The sequence below is a fragment of the Macrobrachium rosenbergii genome, chromosome 26 (genome assembly GCF_040412425.1).
Source record: "Macrobrachium rosenbergii isolate ZJJX-2024 chromosome 26, ASM4041242v1, whole genome shotgun sequence".
NCBI classification, from domain to species: Eukaryota; Metazoa; Arthropoda; class Malacostraca; order Decapoda; family Palaemonidae; genus Macrobrachium; species Macrobrachium rosenbergii.
The window spans coordinates 41,154,443-41,170,620 of record NC_089766.1 but is presented as its reverse complement, the minus strand read 5'-3'; the positions used below and the strand labels follow the sequence as shown (position 1 = coordinate 41,170,620).

At 38.6% G+C, this 16,178-nt stretch overlaps 1 protein-coding gene across 3 annotated transcripts in view; it reads right to left on the bottom strand.

Annotated features, from left to right (window-relative positions):
• LOC136853137 (scoloptoxin SSD14-like) overlaps nt 1-16,178 on the bottom strand; it is a 342,771-nt gene that overhangs the window by 106,202 nt on the left and 220,391 nt on the right. For all 3 annotated transcript variants that reach the window (XM_067128438.1, XM_067128439.1, XM_067128440.1), the window contains one exon: nt 7,186-7,358. In XM_067128438.1, coding sequence (XP_066984539.1) covers nt 7,186-7,358 — 173 coding nt within the window. The remainder of the gene's footprint in view (nt 1-7,185; nt 7,359-16,178) is intronic.

Sequence of the window (16,178 nt, the reverse complement as noted above, 5' to 3'; positions counted from 1 at the left end):
AGCGGGAAATTGTACTAGCTTCGGCATTAACCCACCTCGACCATGATAGTTCATTGGTACATTTGGAACACGCAGCTCTTTTTATGACATTTTTTTATCACACCGTGATTTATATATATACATCATGAAGCTACAAATATCGCTTAATATCAAATCCACGCTACCTCGGGAATATCCCCGATGGGGAATTATCACAGAAGGGGAATTTATAAGTGATAAATGGACGGGCACTGCCGAATCTCGATCCCAGGACACAGATGCGCATCCAGCGAATCCAGTCGACGCTAACCACTGAGCTATCAAGAGAGGTATAAGTTAACGCCGAGTCTGGTGTACTTTATTTACCCGTCGAGAGCGGGAAATTGTACTAGCTGCGTCATTAACCCACCTCGACCATGATAGTTCATTGGTACGTTTGGAACACACAGTTCTTTTTATGACATTTTTTTATCACACCGTGATTTATATATATACATCATGAAGCTACAAATATCACTTAATATCAAATCCACGCTACCTCGGGAATATCCCCGATGGGGAATTATCACCGAAGGAGAATTTATAAGTGATAAATGGACGGGCACTGCCGAGTCTCGATCCCATGACACAGACGCGCATCCAGCGAATCCAGTCGACGCTAACCACTGAGCTATCAAGAGAGGTATAAGTTAACGCTGAGTCTGGTGTACTTTATTTACCCGTCGAGAGCTGGAAATTGTACTGGCTTCGGCATTAACCCACCTCGACCATGATAGTTCATTGGTACGTTTGGAACACTCAGCTCTTTTTATGATATTTTTTTATCACACCGTGATTTATATATATACATCATGAAGCTACAAATATCGCTTAATATCAAATCCACGCTACCTCGGGAATATCCCCGATGGGGAATTATCACCGAAGGGGAATTTATAAGTGATAAATGGACGGGCACTGCCGAGTCTCGATCCCACGACACAGACGCCCATCCAGCGAATCCAGTGCCCGTCCATTTATCCCGAGCATTCAAGCATAAGAAACCATTCGAAAATTTGTAAAACATATATTGATAGAAACGATTTCTGTATCATAGGCCAAACAACCAATGCATGCGAGCTGCCTATCCTGGAATCATTATTTATTAAACAACTGGTTCCCCACTTAAATACCCAGACCTCCTCCACTCAGCTGTACCTGAGTTAACTTTTTATTTAAGCATTCTGACTTCTGCCTTCTTGGTATAAGGTTGGTTAGCGGTCTTTGATTTTGCATTTATGTCTTTTTTTGTTTTTTCGTTTTTATTATATTGTATTCTAACTGTGAAGAATTTTATGAATTTTTTAAAGTAATTTTATTCATTATTTAACAGATTCCCTGATGATGTAATAAAGCTTTTTATTACGAAACGTTGGAAATAAAGAATTATGTTGAGATGAGTACGTTTCCATGGTCCACCTTCGCGCTAATATATATATATATATAATATATATATGTATGTGACTTTTTATCACATCACCGTGATTCATATACAATCAGTAAGCTACAAACGTCCTTTAATATCCAATTCGCTCCACCTCGGAAATAATATATTTTCATATATGTTACCGAAGGGGAATTTTTTAGTTGATAATAAGTTCGTCGTCCCGTGGGCTCGAACCAGCGAAATAATATATTTTCATATATGTTACCGAAGGGGAATTTTTTAGTTGATAATAAGTTCGTCGTCCCGTGGGCTCACTGGTTCGAGCCCACGGGACGACGAACTTATTATCAACTAAAAAATTCCCCTTCGGTAACATATATGAAAATATATTATTTCCGAGGTAGAGCGAATTGGATATTAAAGGACGTTTGTAGCTTACTGATTATATATGTATGTATGTATGTATATTTGAATGTCAGATTTTGCCAAAGGTATTATTGTTAATTTTGAAATAACATAACACAACAGTTACAAAGAACTAAATTATAACACATGTTTTTGAGATACATGGCTGTCAGAATGTAAGAAATCGTGACCTTTGTTGGCCATCCCTTCATCCTTTCATTAACCAAAGTGTGCTAAACCCTTGGGGAACATGAAACCCATCATCTATGTTTACCTCAAGAAACATTATTCATCTAAGCTCTTTCCACAGATAATCCTCAAGTAGAGCGACAGCGGAAATTTGCCCTTCTCTCCATGGCGGCAATAATTGTCCAACCAGATCAGGAGTGACAAGCTGTCAATAACACTGTAACCAGACGGAATTCACCCAGACCATCCAAGCTATCTGGTTCCAAGTTCCCACAGAATGCCTGTGTACATAACAACATCAATGGTTATGTTCCCCCTACAAGGGATATCCTATAGGATCTAGCCAACCAAACAAGCTTGGTTTGCACTAAATCCTTGCATTCGCCATTTTAAGTATTTTTCCTCGTGCCTTTTAAGAAGTGCTATACCTCTTTGGGTGTTATTTGGTGCTAGTGTCTTTGCAGTCATGAAAAGTTTTTCTCTTGATACAGTCCACTATCACACTGCCTTGATAGCCATTATTTGTGGGGAGGTAGCTCATATAATAAAATTTTCCGTGGGTTGCACTTAATGCACTACAGTGTGCAAAAGCTCAGTTACCTCAGATTAACATGACTAAGATTTTATTGGAGTAATAGCAATCAGCAATTAGTGTTATTTGAGAAAAGGTCTACAGGTTCAGTGGTGACACTGCTTTTTTCTGGTAGTGCAAACAAAACCAGTCACCTATGCCAAATTTATGGATGGCACCATTGTGTACTTCAGGAATCAAAATGAAAAACAGGATCGAAATTCCTGCAAAAATCATTCTTTAGTTTCGTGGTTGAGTCTTGTGATTGCCTTCTTTTCATTGACACCATGTTAAGAAATGATGATACTCAATTTTGCGTATCTTTTCATGCTATGCCCACAAACAGTAAAAGCTTTTGAATCGCAGAGATGACTGTATTGAGTTCTATAAATGCTCAGTCATGTTCATCCATTTCAGTCACGCACATGAAGTACATTCAGTGGGGATTTAGATTGAATCATTTCAGGTGTTTCCAATAATGAGTATCAAAAAATGTGATAGAAACATGCTTCAAGAAAAATTGGATGCATCCAACACCATACATGCAGGAATAAATGAAAAACTAGCACAGGGCAGCTTAAAGGCACAATGAAAAATTGTCATCCTTAAAATAAACCGCATTGTCCTAGTTTCAAAATTTCCTCTTATAACAGAAGTGCATTTACTGAAGCTTGTTAACTAAGTAGTTAAAGGTTTGCAAATTTGTAGAGGCAGTATTAGCCTGAGAAAATCTAGGCTTCCCAGACAAGTATGAGCAGGGAGAGAGCTCTTGTAACCTCCAATACAGCCTGACACTTAACCCTTACAGGCAGGGCTAAATTCTATTCGTTAATGATACCCCAAGACTGGGCAAACTTTAAGGTCGGCCAATTAAAAAAAAAAAAAAAAATCACCGGAAAGAGGAAGACATGGATATGCACATAGTATAAGAAAAAAAGTTCTAAAAAATGTTCTGTACCTTCCACGGGAAGTTAAAAGTAAATATTTCCAATCTTGTGTGGGGCCTCTTCTCCAAAACACTTGTACAAGTTCCCTATAATATTTTTTTTTTGCTTTATTTTGTAAAATGACAATTATAGCTCACATAATATAAAAAAAGATAAGAACTAAAATCAGTAACAATCCCGGAGTATATTTGGGGATAAATAATATTTACGAGATGTACTGGGATGAGATGTACTGTACAGTAGTACCTTTGAGTGAGTTATACACGCTCTTTCAAATCATTTTTTTTTTGTACTTTGCAAAATTACAATTACAGCTGACAAACTATCGTAAAAGATAAGAAATAAAACCAGCAACAATCACTGATTATATTTATGGACAAAGAAATATGACGTTTACTGTGACAGGAAGGTGTAGTACATTCCTCCACGAAATCTCAAATCAGATTATTCTTTCTTCCCGAGCTGAGATGTGAGTTGCCATATAGTCCTTTATGGGCCATTCAAGTGATTTTAACAATTTCCTGTAAAATTCTTTCAAATATGGAGCGAAATAATGATTATCGTATGATACACCTTGCTACTCATCTTATGCCATTATTCAGCAGCATAGGGTGCGTGCCACTACGAAAAGCTTAATGGTGCAGGAGGTGATACAGCCCTGTGTCAGAGTTTGAAGTGTTGGTATGAGCACTAAGCACTAAGAAAGGTCTATAAGAACCTGTATCTCCTGATACAGAGGGGTTTTACACGGGTAGATAAATATTATCACAAAAAGCCCTCATAACAGTCAGGTCTTTGCATCCCTTTGTTTTAGTGGAGGATGGATGGCAGGAGTCTTATCCTCAGGCCATTGCCTTTGGATCAGATACTCTATCATAAAGTGTATCTGTACCAGAATGCAGCAGCCTGTACCACAGCCTTGGGTAATCTAGAGCAAGGGCAGGAATTGGTGGAGAAAAGTCCAGACACATTAAATATTTTTGGCCTCAAGCAGAACATTCCTTTCCTAAACATATTCTGCAAAAATTTCAGAGGAACCATTGCGAGAAATGCTTATATGGCCACATGACCTTGACATCTGTGACTAACTTACTTGCTTCTGTCAAAATCATGCTCTCCAAATTAGCAATGCAATGCTCCTCCCTCCCTCTTCCTAAGCTACAAAACAGAACGGACACAATTACAACCTCCTGGCTGGACAACTGCATCACATCTTCATGCCTTTATGATTCAGTCGTGACCTGCAACATTCCCTACGATCTTGCAACAGGCTACGATCACATCCCTAACACGGGTCATTCAGTACCCCATTCCTCCCCACCGTGAACCCCCTAACTGATCACCTACCTGCTGTTGGCTGGGAGTTTGAAAACCACCAGAAAACCAGATCCTTTAGGGTGACCACAGATACTATGTTGCGTTCAGCAGTTCAACCAACAGACACTATACTTTGAATTAACCCAAAATGCAGAAATGACCACCACAGGAGGGATCTGAAAGAATTCTATTCGAATATAAAACCCACTCTGCTTGCCTCAGCAGGAATACCTTTATATTTGGCAAGGTAACTATCGTAACATACCTGGCTGGAATGACTTGGTTAAAGCCCTGTATGCATATTCACGAGAAATGGTCTTATTGTGGAAGCAAAATGGTAGCACAAAGGAAGGACACTTTGCATTCCTAATGAGACAGGCGAGAGCGCAGTTCAAACTTCTTCTTAAGCGCTGCAGAGTAAATGAAAAACAGTTAAGAGCAGAAGCAATGGCTAGAAATTTAGAATCTGGCGATTGCCCTCGCCTTTGGAATGACATCCAATTCCTAAATCCCAAAATTAAAAGCTATCACAGAGAGTAGGAGAAGCCGTCGGCGTCGAGGGTATCGCGAGAATGTGGGGTGGTCACTTCAGCGCTATTCTGAATTGCATAAATGATCAAGACTCCCGAAGGGAAGTAGACAGCCTCCTTACCGATAACATTCAATTTCATTTCACCGACAGTTTATATTCTGCTAGCTGCCCTATTCGCTGCATGCATAATTCACCAGTTCCTCCCTGGCTCCCTACTCTTAGTTCACTCAATACTATTAATCATAAACAAACTAAAAGACGCAGCTGACCCTGGCAATTATCGCCAGATTGCAATTACTACTACAATTGCATCAAAGATACTTGAGTCAGTTCTTCTAGTGAGACTTCTCCCTTTTCTACACACTACTGACAACTATTTCGGATTTAAAGCCAACCACTCCACCAACACCTGCATCTGCATCCTGAGAGAACTGTTGAACTATTACCTGTCATCAGCCTCTCCCGTATTCATATGTTTGTAGATGTGGGAAACGCATTTGATAGAGTAAACTACCTGAAGCTCTCCCTAAAGCTGCTTAAAATAGGCACACCTTTATATTTAACCGGCATTTTAGCCTATATTACAAGTTCTCCACATAGCAATTCTTCTTTGCCAAATGGGGTCACATATTAATAGTCAGACAACTTCAGCTCTCTGAAAGGGCTCCTGCAAGTGGGAATTCTCTCCGCATATCTGTTTCATATGTAAATAGATGCCATGAATGTCAAACTGAACTCACTCGGATGCACTATTTATGAACGAAATAACAATAAACAAGCTCTGTTATGTCGACGATATTGTTCTGGTTTGCCCTTCAGTGCAAGGTCTCCAGCGACTAATCGACACTTGCCACGGATATGCAGAGGAATTTGATATCCTATACTACGAAACCAAGACCCAGTGCATGTTGCTGCTCCCGAGATCGCTTAAGCACATTGCAAAATCACAATTTTCGTCGGAAATTGTCTAGAATTCGTGCATGAATTTCCGTTTTTGGGCCACGTCATCACGGACGACCTAAAAGATGCGGCAGACATAGAACAGAGGCGTCGTAAACTACGTGCGACAGGCAACATGAGTGCAAGGTTTGGCTTTTGTCACCGACACGAAACCTGCAGCTCGTCCGCTCGTACTGCTACAGCATAAATGGGTGTCCCCTTTGGACGAACTAGACCCGAGAGGCCATGAGACGTATCACTGTTGTTCACAATGACATTCTTAAACGCCTCAGCAGCACTCCTCGCTACCACTCTGCCACGCAGATTTCGTAGAAAACTGCCTGGATAGTTTTTAAAAATCTTTGTTAGGAGAACAATGTCCAGTCTGATCACAAGACTGGGAATCAGTAGTAATTCGCTTATCAAAAGCATCGCCGATGATCATTTTTATAATTTTATCTGGTGTATGTAGGGTGTGTGTATTGTATTGTCTCCACTTTGTATATTACAGGATTATGGGCCTGAGATGAAATAAAGATTATTATTATTATTATTATTATTATTATTATTATTATTATTATTATTATTATTATTATTATTATTATTATTATTTAAATTTGTGCGTGCGTGTGTCAAAGTGAAGTAGGCTACACCATTTATTATATTGCGAGTTGCAACGCCAGCTTCATTAATTATAAATCAATCATTATACTGTGTATGTGAATGTGATTCAAAGAGCGCGAGAAAGAAGAGGTAACTCAGTGACAGAAAATGGACTGGCTCCATGGTTATGGTTATGCACCTACAGTATAGGAACTCCACTGCCTATTCAGGATTCTACAATAGTATCATTTTAAAGATCTAAAGTATAAGATCTTACTTTGCAATCTGGGCGCATGGCTGACCATCTGAGCTTATAGCCGCATGTTCATATTCTCCAAGTATTGTTGGCGAAGGTGGGGGTTCAGTTTCCGGCCACTGTTCATTCTTAATTGCATTTCTCCCCAACGGCTCAAAACGACCTTCTGACTTCGGCTGAGCTTTGGTAACGACCTAGAACAAAAAAAATATATTATTATCATCACAGAATGATTATGAAGAATTCTTACGACTGCTACTGCCCCTGCTTAAAAAAGAACGTTTTCGAGCCCCTATGATGAGTGAGCCAACTAATGCGTCGTAGAGATGCCGAAAGATTTTCAAAACACCTTTTGTATTTTTTGCACCCGTCATGATGTTTGAAAAAAATTCGTGTTTTGCATTATTTCTGTTACTATTACATTTGAAGGAGGTATAACATCAAGAACCTAAGAAATTCGGCATAACAAGCATCTGGAATTTGAAATTAAAGGTGTTGTCTAATCAGAAAACAGCTTGAATAATTAGATAAATGTTTATTTCTCTTCAAAAGAAGACATAATTAGGATCGTACACGAGCAAAAGAAAAAATTCCATTAATTCAGTGCTTATGGAATTACGCAGAGCAATTACAAAGATTTTCAGTGAAATTGATAATGTAATGCCAAAATGTAGGAACATTGTCAGCTGTTACAAAAATATCCCCATTCATACGTTGCCGGTTAGTGATTTTGTAACGAAGTTCCGCGCACAGTTCCTGAAAACGGCGGTTGCCAAATTAGGCGTAATAGTTGGGTGCAGTCTCAGAAAAAAAGTTTTTCCTGCAATAATCAAATACAGAAAAGACTGACTTAGTGAGTACAAAATAGCTTTTTTTAAATACAACAACTGTTTTCCTCATTTTGTTAGGCTGGTATAAACTGCACTGCGCATATCTGAATCTTTAGATGCTAGTGGATGGATGGTAGATTGAGTTGGAGAATAGAATCAATGTTATTGCAGCCACTAACAACTCACTGGATGACTCAAACACGCTTTCATGTACCCTATAGTTACACACACACACACACACACACACACACACACACACATATATATATATATATATATATATATATATATATATATATATATATATATATATATATATATATATGTATATATATATATATATGTATATATATATAATTATATATATATATATATATATATATATATATATATATTAATGTGTGTGTGTGTGTATGTATGTATATATGTATTTTTTCAAGATGTTGCCTTATCATATGTATATCATGCAATATTTTGATATATTTACTCTTTTGTTTATCATGTGTTGTGTAATGATAGTGATTACTGAAGTGTCATATTTAGTTTGGCATCAAATCTCAAAGGAACTAATGATTTAAATAACTTAAGAGCATAATTCAGAGTTGATAATACAATTTTAATGGTAATGTAGTATGAGCAACACGTGTGTGTGTTCAGCGAAAACTTGTTTCACGTCAGTTGTCTTCAGTTGAGATAAGAGAGAGGGCTTTGTTTTGGGGTTACGCGAGGACAGTTTGGAATAACAATTGCCGATTCGTTCAGGAAATCAACTCGGTTTTTTGTCTTTTTTATAAAACATATCAATCACAATTAGCTGATTGCTGTATGTTTCGATCGTGTAGAGATTTCTGTAAAATATTTGTCCCTTACGAGAATAAGACGAGTGATTTCGCATTGTCACATTCATTGTTCGAGTCACATACGCCACTTTGAGAGAAAGAATACATGTCCTGATCAGTTACATCATGCTTTGTAAGATTGCATTCAAAACGTTTTGCTGGGAGTGATGTCACCTTCCTTCTAGAAATTTCTCTTTTGGTATCTCGTAACCAAAATGCCTTAATGACATCATATAATTGTTTCATGTGCTACTGGAATTCTGAAGTCTGTTTCATTCTTATTCTTGAGACCTCTGTCTCTCTTCAAAAGAGAGAAGTTGTTAACATAGAATATTGTGGTCACTGGTGTTAGCCTTAGCTTTTTTTTTGAGATCTGAGGGTAGGAAAAGGGTATACGAACTGTAATGCCACCTTATTCAAAGTGTGTTTTGTGGAAAAGCAGCTGCAGTAAGTGATTTTACAAAAATTTTCACAAGGTTCTGTAAGGTAACATGAATTTTACTTATTAATAACATGGTATAATAAGTTAGGGAAATTTTGCTTCAGTGAAATTGTTACTGATAAATATTTTGTGTATATTTTTGTGTGCTCTTGTGTTTGCAGTCTCTTCATATTTTCACAGTTTTTTTTTTATGTTTGTGATGTAACATTTATTTACATAGTATTTTAAATATTTCTTTGTAATTTAACATTGCATACTTGATTTTATTTTCATTTATTAAGATTTTCTTTTCAAATCTTGAGTAATTCTTGATAGTGTAAATTTTGCTTGATTAATTTAAATTCCTGATAAATTAAAGTTTTTGTGAATTAATTTCGTTATATAATTTAATTCAAGATTTAATTAAGTTTTGTGTTATTTTCAAGTAATAAATTTTTCAGAATTTTGAATTTAAAAATAAATTTTTGTATTTAATATTTAAAAAAACTGTTTCATTTATGGACCACCAGTGAATAGGATTAATTGTGTGTGCATAAGGCAAAGTGATAAACATGTTTTGTTCTTTTAGTTTTGCTAAAGTGAGTTAGGACCAGGGAAACAGTTAAAATTATTTGATGGAGTGATGCCCTTTTACTCTAGAATATTTCTTGTTTAATTGTTGATACCTCACACATATTCTGATAAACTGAGTTTGATTTTTCAAGTGATTAATAAATTTTTTTAAGGGATCACTGTTACCTTTAGAGTACTCAGTCATAATTTCCTGCTATTATGAGAGCTCAGGTATCTGGCTGAAGTGAGGTATATTTTTTTATTTTGAGATTAGTTGTGTAATAACCAGTTACTTGGTACGCATCGTGACAATATTATATGGTGCCCAGAGACGCAGGAACAAAACAAAATATTACTCTGGTTTATATTTTATACTGGTGGTGTTAGGGATGTATTTTGATAGGACAGTGACCACATAGTTATTTTTTTTAATTATATTGTGAGTTATTCAGTTGAGTAACTTAAAGAAAATGGCTCTGTTTGATGTTCAGAAATTTGTAGCAGCTCCATCCATCCAAGAGTTATCTGAATCCAACATGACTAAGGCACAGTGGACTGCTTTAGCAGTGACATTTGGGAGTAAAATGTGTAGTGGTATGATTAAGACACAAATCAGATGTATTGCAATCCAAGCATTGATGGACTCTGGTAAAATAGATGAAGAGTTAGGAGAGGCACAAGAATGATTGAATGCAGTTGAGGGAGAATTTATAAGTAAGCAAGAACAAAAGAAAGAGGAAATTGGTGCAGAACCAGAGCTTAGACACATAGAAGTAGAAGAAAATTTGATTAATCTGAAGATGCAGGCTGAAAGAGAAAGAGAAGACAGAGAGAGAAAAGAGAAAGAAAAGAAAGGGAAGATGAAAAACCAGCAGAAGAAGAAAGAGAAAGAGCAAGATATGAAAGACAGATGAAATTAATAGAAGCTCACTCCAAGTTGCCTATAACATTGTCTAACCTACTTAAGGTAATTCAGACCAGGAGTTAATTCCAAAGTTTACAGAAGCAGCTCCAGATGAGTTTTTTTATCATTTTGAAAAAGCGGCTTCAGATATGGAAATATTGTGCTAGAGACTTTCCGTTAGTTGCAAAATTAAGGTAAATGATTGAATATTACTAGAATTTAAGAGTTTTGGCTTACAATTGCGTTTTTCGACCATTTCGTACGAGTCAAAGTTGACCGAAGGTGAAAATTTTGTCACTTATCGTGATTTATATGAAAATATTTAAAAACTCATGAAAGCTACAACCATGAATTATTTTTGTTGTATTCTAAATGAAATTTCGCACATTTTGATGTATAACACTTTATGTAACGCCCAATAGAAAACGGCGCGAAAATTACGACAAGGTGACTCAAGAAATGCTAGAATCTTCAGCGGAGTTGCCGCGCACGGAGGGTAGGAAAAAGTTTTTTTCGAAAATTCATCATAAATCGGAATATTGTGCTAGAGACTTCCCGTTTGTTGCAAAATGAAGGTAAATGATTGAACATCACTAGAATGTTAGATTTTTTGCTTACAAAAAAAATACTTTATATATATATATATATATATATATATATATATATATATATATATATATATATATATATATATATATATATATATATATATATATATATATACACATATATATATATATATATATATATATATATATATATATATATATATATATATATATATATATATATATATATATATATATATATATATATATATATATATATATATATATATATATATATATATATATATACATATATATATATATATATATAATATATATATATACATATATATATATATATATATATATATATATATATATATATATATATATATATATATATATATATATATATATAAGATATATATATATATAATATATATATACACATTCATACATACACATATATATAATATTATATTTTTTTCTTTGATGAAAATACATAACTAACAGGAATGCAGGTGAAAAACTATTTTTTTGCATAAAACGAAATAATATCCAAAACAACAATAAATACAGATATATAAAAACTTGTAATAAATATAAAACTAAATATAAAATGAATGCAGAATACTCACTCGTAATCCTGACTCTTCGCTCTGTTCTTGTTTTCTCCCTCCTCCATTGAAGAGTCTTGCATTTTTTTACTCTCGACATGATGAGGCACAGGTGGAGGAGGGAGACGCGCGCCCTTACTGCGGATGAGCCGCCCTTCGGCGGTCCGCTGCACCCTCCGGTGTCCCTCGGGTAGGCGCATTCCAATATATGACCGCAGTGTGGTACTTACGGTCACACTCCCTGAACCTGCAAAGTGCTACCTTCTGCCATTCATATGGCACACCCGGCACCGTTTCTGCTTGCACCCTTCTAGGAGCTTCAGTGTGTGATCCCCTGCTTGCAGCCGACACACAGGATCCACTACCCGACAGGACATTGGAATGTGAGGGAGGGCGGCAGCAGGGGCGGCGGCATCATCAAGGGCAGCATCATCAAGGGCGGCATCATCAAGGGCGGCAGCAGCAGGGGCAGCGTCGGCAGGAGCAGGAAGACCGAGGTTGGCCCTCTTAGCGACATCTGCCCTATCCTCTCGGGGCAGATCTGGAGCTCGGGGCAGGGGGGCGGTGTTGGAAGTTCACTCCTCTGGATTAAAGTTTATGACGGCATTCCCAGCCACCTCGAGAAACTGGATGTGGGACAACCTCCGGGCGTCCGAATTGTACCCACAGTAGAGGATGTAGGCATTCTGGAGGGCCAACTGAAGGAGGTATTTGAGGAGCTTCTGTGTTCACCTCCTGGTTCTCCTGACGAAGGGATAATACTGGATGAGTTGATCAAAGAGATCAACTCCTCCCATGTGCCTGTTGTAGTGCCCGATGACAGTAGGCCGTTGGACACGAAACTCCTCATACGTAACTCGGCCCTGCCGACATGTCTTCTTCCCCTGAATGATCTCTTCTTGGATGGGCTCATGACTCGTCGTAATCATGGGCACGAGTCGGACCCCCTTCCAACAGATGACGAAGACATCTCCCTTCCGCCGCCACTCTGTCTCTCCTCTTGCCAGATGTTGTGGCTGGCTAGCGAACCTCTTGAGGACATTCGGGGCCCCATGCACCAACCGAAGGGTACCACTGACGTGCACATCTGCTTCATGCAGTTCCTGGGCTAGGGATACCGAGTTATAATAATTATCCATAAACAGGTGGTATCCCTGGTTACGAAAACGATCCACAAGACCGAAGACAGTGTCACGCAGCATGGAGAAGACCCCAGAATACACCGAGAAGTCCACGACGTATCCAGTGTTGGATTCTGTAATAAAAAAATAACTTCACACCATATTCTTTTGGCTTCTTGGGGTTGCACACTTTTATACTTAGACGCCCTTTGTATGGCATCATCCCCTCATCCAAAGAAAGGTTCTTGGAAGGAACCACGAGAAACTGGCACCGTTCACGAATGTAGTCCAACACTGGGCGGACTAAGATGAGGCGGTCGGGGTTATTCCAGGGTATGGCCCTTCGGTTGAAGGCATTGAAATACATGTCCAACGCCAGGAAACTATCACGGGACATAATGCCAGGCACATTGGGCGTACTTAAAAAAAATTCCGCCTCCAATATTGCCTGACGTCGGCAGCAGGCATCGTTCCAAAAAAAATGTGGAGCCCCAAAAAATGTGCCATGTCCGTGAGGTTGCAGCCCCACCAGCGATACAACAACTTCGTCTGCAGCTCCTCACGGCAGTACCGAGCGTAATCCGCCGTCTCTGCAACGAGGTATTCCAGCAATTCCCACGTCAGGAAGAGCTGAATGAACCCCAGTGCAGTGAGAGGTACAGGGACGGTCAGTCCAGGTGCTGCCGTGAATGGGTGCATGTTAGGTGGGGTGGGGTCCTCCAACCTCCCCTCATCACTTTCGGACGAACAGCCTTCACCTAAGCTGCCACGACGTTGTGACCTTCTACGGGCCCGTGCGTGCGCAGGCACGACTTCACACTCCCACCCTCCCCACTGGCCCATCTCCCTCACTTTCACCATCACTTTCCGTCTCGTCCCCACCAGCCACAATTGGGGCCTCCTCCTCCTCCTCAGACTATCCCTCATATGCACTGAAACCACTAAATTCAAGTTCACTTTCCTCCTGTGGCTCCCGTACGGACATTGGGGGCAAGTACTCGTCATCGCTAACATCAAGCGTGATGTCCTCATCACTAGATGACCAACTGCCATCAAAATGAGGACTTTCCACCTGCACTCGATAGAGCTCCAACAAGTACTCGTCAATGTCCTTTTGTTGGAGGCCTCCCAAATGCTTACGGATGCCCCTCAAGACACCCCGATGCTTCCTAGGGGTTGTAAAAGGCACGGGATGTGGTCCTTGGTCCCCTTTGGTCACACGTGGCCGCACAACACGGCATTGAGAAGCTGGGTCACCTTGGGTGCTTGGTCCCTCTCCAGCATCCCAGTCTAAAACTCGCCTCACACTCTCACTACCGACAGGCAATATGCGCCTTTCACGGTCCTGACGACGTTGGGACATCTCTGCAAATGTCCTGTTGCGTCACAAATACGCTAACACTCGCAAAAGTTCTGCAAAACATGTATGCGTCAAGAAATCGCTCTCCGACGATGCGCCGCTGATGCTTTCTAGTGCGGGAAGGAAGAAATTGGCTAGGTCACGCTTCTAAACAAAACAACAGCGTGATCCATGAACTCCCAGCATCCCTCAAGGTGTGTGATTTAAAACCTTTCACAAACTAGGCATATAATTATTTTTCCGCGAATATTTAAAAAACATTTTGTAGTTGACGTACTGTACGTCCACTCAAGAGGACAGAAATTTTACAGACAATTTTAGTGTTTAAGGGCTAGGATCAATAGAAGGAGTGGGTGCATACCTTGATGACATTGTGATTTATTCTAATACATGGGAAAACATCTGAAGATATTAAGGAAAGTGTTCAAGAAACTACGGGAAGCAGGACTAACAATCAACTTCCAAAAAACTGATTTTGGAAGGGCAACTGTTCAGTATCTAGGATTTGAAGTTGGGCAAGGCCTCCTCGCTCCTATTGGCGCTAATGTAGAAGGTATCTGTAAGGCTACAAGGAAACAGCTACAAAGATTTTTGGGCATGGCTGGATCTTATCACCGATTCTGTCCGAATTTCTCTGCTGTAGTAGCTCCCTTAACTGACATAACCAGTCCGAAGACAAAGTTTGTTTGGACTCCAGAACATCAAGAATCATGTGAGAAGGTTAAAGCCATTTTAACTTGAAGACCAGTGCTTCAAGCTCCAGACTTCAATGAGAAGTTTGTGATTTAAGTTGATGCATCTGACTGTGGAATTGGAGCTGTTGTACTTCAAGAAGATGACAGCCGTATTATGCACCCTGTATGTTTCATGTCTTCAAAGTTGAAAAAGCATCAGAAAACTTACTCAGCTATAGAAAAAGAAACTCTAGCATCAATCACAGCATTGAAAAAGTTTGAAGTGTATGTGAACCGACCTAGGAATGAAGAAATTTTAGTGTTGTCGGACCATAACCCAATCTCATTCATTAATAAGATGAAAAATAATAATATGAGACTGACCAGGTGGTTTTTATTCCTGCAACTGTATAATGTAAAAGTGAAACACATTTCAGAAAAAGATAATGTCATAGCAGATTATTTATCCCGTTGTGAATCATTGAATTCAAACCTGGGATAACTAATTTTCTGGGGGAGGGGGAGGAATTTCATGATGTTGCCTTGTCATATGTATATCATGCAATATTTTTATATATTTATACTCTTCTATTTATCATGTGTTATGTGTAATGATAGTGATTATTGAAGTGTCGTATTTAGTTCGGCATCAGATCTCAAAGGAACTAATTATTTAAATAGCTTAATAGCATAATTTAGAGTTGATAATACAATTTTAATAGTAACATAGTATGAGCAACACATGTGCGTTCAGCGAAGACTTGTTTCGATTCAGTTATTATCAGCTGAGATAAGAGAGAGCGCTTTGTTTTGGGGTTATGCGAGGACAGTTTGGAATAACAATTCCAATTTGTTCAGGAAATCAACTAAGTTTTTCGTCTCGTTTATAAAGCACATCAATCATAATTAGCCAATTGCCGTATGTTTCGATCGTGTAGAGGTTTCTGTAAAAGATGTGTCCCATACAAGAATAAGACGAGTGATTTCACATTGTTTCGTGCATTGTTCGAGTCACTTACACCACTTTGAGAGAAAGAATACATGTCTCGATCAGTTACGTCATGTTTTGTAAGACTGTGTGAGAGGTGCTAAAGAAGAGAGCAGGAGGACATGTACTGCTATTTTAT